The 4,995-nt window shown below is 41.5% G+C and overlaps 1 protein-coding gene across 1 annotated transcript in view; it reads right to left on the bottom strand.

The window, feature by feature from the left end:
* Positions 1-467: 467 nt before the first annotated feature.
* The window catches only part of LOC111384138 (GTP-binding protein At2g22870-like), an 11,854-nt gene continuing 7,326 nt past the window's right edge, over positions 468-4,995 (bottom strand). The window contains exons 2-3 of the mRNA XM_023008387.1: positions 1,899-1,999; positions 468-530 (exon numbers count right to left, since the gene is read on the bottom strand). Of these exons, the coding sequence (XP_022864155.1) occupies positions 468-530; positions 1,899-1,999 (164 nt within the window). The remainder of the gene's footprint in view (positions 531-1,898; positions 2,000-4,995) is intronic.

The raw sequence follows: 4,995 nt of genomic DNA, 5'->3' as shown, positions 1-4,995 counted from the left end.
CAAAGATTCAAAGTATGGCAAATGGTCGCCCAATTGGGAAGGACCATATAAAGTAAATAATGTGTTGCCTAATGGAGCCTATCGTTTAGAAGATTTAGACGGCACCAAACACATGAGGTTCATTAATGGCAAATATTTAAAAAAATATGTTCCTTCCTTATGGGAAAGTGAAATAAAAACGTAATCAAATTGCATTGAACGATCGTAGAGTAAAAAGGGCCAGAGCGAAATACGTTCAAAATAAATTCCTTTATTATCAAACGTTCATTATAAAGTTGCAAAATACAAAATAATAAATGCTCTACAAGTTACAATTAAGAGAAAACTACTCTCCCGGTTGATTCCCGAGTAAGAGGGTGAACTGGCCTTGATTGCCATCCTGATCGCACTGCTGCAAAGGCAAGCAGAGAGGCCGAGAAGCACCCTCAGCAAGCTGAAAAGAAGAGAAGTACCCTCGCATCACCTTCCTAAATGTATCGCTGCAATGACGGGAAAGGAGGTTGAGAAGCACTCTCAGTAAGCAAGCTGGCCTGCAAGCACCCAAAAAATTGTCTTCCATCATTGAACTCCTTGTAGGAACGGAGACGATGGGAAAAACTTTGCTACTGCCCAAAGAATATTTCCTATATCTCCCATACCAAAGGTGACATCAAGAAGGATGGCAAAATGGGTCCATTTCCATGGAAAACGAAGGTTTTGGATTGATTGTCAAAATGCCAAACAATGACAACAAATTATTTTTTTAAAGAAGAAAATGGAAATAAAGATGGAAAGTATGAAGTATACGTGCATTTATAGGGGGTGAAGGTGAAAAGACAGAATATAAACAGCCACATTCGTGCCTAGCAAATGGAATCAAGTGGCCCAAAGTCTTGAAAAAAGAGGCAGAAATATCAAGAGAAGATGTGCAAATAATTTTAGTATAAAGCAGTTAAATGCTTGAGCAATTGACGATTAAAAGACAAACGTCAATAAATATACAAGAAGCTAAAATAGTTATTTATTAACAATGACGACTGCTATTATGATCAAAATTAGCAACGGATATCAGTACAAGGTTACAAAGGAAAAGTCAATACGAAATTACAAAAAGAAAAAGTTAAGGCATTATATGTCTTAATTACAATTCGCCCCATACCAAACGAATTCTTTCCCTAAGTCTCCCCCAATCCTCGCTCTGTCGAGAAGAAGTGATATTCAATTCAGCCACGACATCATCATCAACTTCCAGCTTCTTGTACTGCTCGACCAAAGACTTGGTTCGCTCAATTCCTTGGGAGGCATTGCGTTTTTTGGCAACCATTCTCGCCTTGCAGTCGTCCATCTTTGCTTGAAGCTCCTTCATCTGTGCAGCCAAACTGGTCATCAAAGAGTCTTCAATCATGACTTCAGAAGAGATTTCTTTCAATTCGTCCTCAGCTTTGTTGATCTCCAGAAGCAAAGATTCTCTTTTAGATACAGCGCGAAGATATTGAGTACTTTTGGCCTTCAGTTCAACATTTTTGGCCAGCAAGGAGAGGACCTCGGAATGGACAACCTTCAACGTCGCTTTAAAATCAGCAGAAAGATTGAACGACGGAAATGTCAATGCTTGCTCCAATTTCGCATTCAAATGCTCAAGCTTATCCTTATGCTTGGCAGCACTAGCCTTACCGATGTCCATATCCATGAAGGACACATACTCAAATATCGACTACTTGAGGAACTTCATATTTTCCTCTGAAGAAGCAGAATGACGACTGGCTGAAGCAGGGCGAGATGTCTTGACTTGCCCCCAGGAAGTGAACAAGTCTTGGATGGAACGCACAATTTTATCAGCATCCTGCAAAGAAAGTTACCAACATCGAAGGTTTTCACTACACTAAACAAAGTGAAAGTAAAGGTGAAGTAAAAATTACCTCATCAGCAATCTTGGAAGGTGGCATATCTCCAGCCAAATCTACCACTTGTGGCTCCATCATTCGTGAGGACTTTCCCTTGTCTAAGCAAGAAGAACTTGCTGCAACGGGCAGACTCATGGGAGCATCTGCAGAACTCAAAAAGCAACAAATTAAAAACCAATAGCACAAGCAAAGGTGAAGCATCAAAAAATGAATTACCTTCTGTTTCGACGTTTGGGGGGTCAACGCCCTGGGAAGAAGGTGGCTCATCCATTGGTTGTGATGAAGATTCTGGGACTGAAGATTTCTCTTTAAGCGTAGTCCCTTTATTAGATGGTTTGGACGAAGCAACCTCAGCAGAGAATGATGGAGCAGGAGCTGCCAGCACCAAAGCTTTCAAAGGAGAGGCTGAACTATTCTGAGAAATTCAAATAAACCATCAGCACATAGAAAAGTTTCAAGTATGGAAAGGTATGCTTGTGAGTAAACCAATTTAATTACCTTCCTCCTGACGATGAGAGGGGTGTCATCATCATCATCAACATCATCCTCCAAAATAGGAGATGCTGAGGTTGGCAGTTTGCGGCTTGGGGCACTTTTAGCTGCAGTGGGCTTGGCAGGAAGAGAAGCCGATGGATGAGCAGATTGTTTAGCACGAGCAGGGGAAGAGGGACTCCTAATGGACACAGGAGTGACCAAAACAGGAGAGGTGGAAGAAATGTTTGGCTGGTCCAGTGAATGGAAAGCACGATTGGCATCAGTCGCAAACAATCTGCGCTTCACTGACGGCTAGAGTCGTTTAAAAAGGGGATGGATAGCATGACTAGGATAAAAAGGGGCTAATGAAAAGTTGCTCGTCAAAAGAATATTACGAGCATCTATAGCTTCTGCCTCTGCCTTATTAATGGTGTAGAAGCAGTCTATTAAATTTCTTGAATAGCAAGGGGGAACAGGCCAAGTTTGGCCAAAGCCAAGTTGGCGAGCAAAAAATTGGGGAGAGTATATTTCAACCCCAGCTTTGGCATTGGTTCCAGTCAAAATATTATGGAACAACTCCCTCCAGGTCAAAAATTGAATCCAAACGAACAGAGAGGTGCTCGTACTATCCATAGTGGATGGAGGTTGCACATAATCCGGAGTCAAAAAGGGAGGAAAAGGAAAGAAGGAAGGGATTGAATCCAAAGTATAAAAGAATGAAAAAATATCCTTTCTAGACATATTTACAGGAGTCAGGAGATCAATGGCTAGCCCATAGTAGCTAGCAGAAGGACTGGAAAAGGATGGAGCACCAAGCGATGGAAAATAGGCTTTCAACCACATTTGAGTGAACTAAAGAGGCCCACTGCCAGTGGGAGATGCACCATTCTTCAATTGAGATTGAAGAGAAGCCATGCCTCTATAGATGGCAGTTAAAAAGAAAGAACACAAATTTAGAGGCCTACCACGCGCCAATTCGTGTGCTATGGGTAAATAGCTCATGGAGGGCTTCATGCTTGGCACACACAAAATGTATTTACAAAGCCAAACTTGAAGAAAGGCCACACACTCAGCATGGGAAGGCTCAGCGCTCGAGTGGTTATGACAGGTTTGCAGGCTTGAATAAGACTCGGTGAGTTTTTTATCAAATTTTGGGGTGACACCAGAAATCAAAATACCAGGGAAAATGATATCGCCCAAATGTGGCAGATTTACTAGGGCCCCAACATCCCTTGAGGTAATGGACATGGGACCAAGAGGGAAAACAAAAGTATTATACCCAGAAGACCAAAAACTTAAAGCGACTGGAAAAAGTGCTGGGTCAAAAATAGGGGGTCGAAGAGAGATTTCTAACAAATCAGAAATCCTAGCATTATCAAAAATTGTCTTAGTAGGACCATGATCCACAAGGCGAGCATGCCATCTACAGAAAACGACATCAGATTTAGACCAAGTGCGAATACCTCTTTCGCGAAGCGGCCTCAGCGACAAAGAGTTTAGAAACGGAGGGCCTTGAGTACAAGGGAACAGCTGACCGACCGCCGCTTGTTCGATGGCTTCGACGTTGTTAAATGATGAACCTAGATAGAACTCATTGAGTTCAACATTGGCTGGTGCAAGAAAGTTCGGAGTTATATATGGCCGAGTGAGGAGTTTCTGGAAGTCTTCGAAACTGAAGGAGTCACCAGACCGGGATTGTGAAGCAGCCATTATGAACGAAATAGAGTTTGTCGAAGTTACGTAGTAGAGAAGCAAGAAGATGAACAATAATATTGTGAGAGAAAAGCGCGAAACAATGAGGCGTGATTTAGTGGTGCAATGAAATGACGTGTATTTGGGGGTTATAAGGGTTTGCAAACGTCGCACCTTTTCAGGCTATGAAAGAAAACAATGATTAAAATTTTTGGGAATTTCGAATGATTGTTGGGAAACACAAAGTGAATATGGTAAAAATTAATAATTGATATTAATTCTGTCATATTGGGGGATAATTGTTGACACACAAAAGTTCAGCCCAAATCGGATAGCTCAAGGAATGAAACCCAATTGGAGGATCCCCAAATCAGATAGCCCAATCAGGCAATGCAGGATAAATGCCCAAATAGGGAAACCCATGAACGCAGTAATACCATCGTCCAAGGTTACAAGTTGCCCAAGATTTGAGCGAATAGATTGCCATGCAGTCGCCCAGAACTGTGACCCTGTTCTCTCCCAAACCTTCGAGTCGCCCAAGATTTTAGCAAACATAAGATGTTATGGTTACCCAAAGGTGCGGTTAATGAAGCAGTTATTGAGTAGCCCTATCACGTTCCACGATTCAAGGAATTCAATTGAAGACGGTTGAACGAGAAAAAGTAATGGCAGCAGTTAGAGAAGTCAGTTCCATGACAAGTTGGTCACTATGAAGAAAGTGGACAGTTATAGAGTGATCAAATAGTTTTTAAGCGGTTGATCAATAAAAAATCATTCAGGGAGTATAAAAGGAAGAAAAGACATGGAGCAAAAACCCCCCGAATTAAACACTCTCAAACAGAGAATATGTAACTTTAAATTTTTTAGTTTAGATTTAAACACTTCTTTTCAGTAACTCGTGTGCTTACGGTCCTTGGAGGCATTCTGTTTTATTTTCCAATTGTAA

This window comes from Olea europaea, unplaced genomic scaffold (genome assembly GCF_002742605.1).
Source record: "Olea europaea var. sylvestris unplaced genomic scaffold, O_europaea_v1 scaffold2854, whole genome shotgun sequence".
NCBI classification, from domain to species: Eukaryota; Viridiplantae; Streptophyta; class Magnoliopsida; order Lamiales; family Oleaceae; genus Olea; species Olea europaea.
The sequence above is the reverse complement of the archived record's forward strand: the minus strand, read 5'-3'. Positions and strand labels throughout refer to the sequence as shown.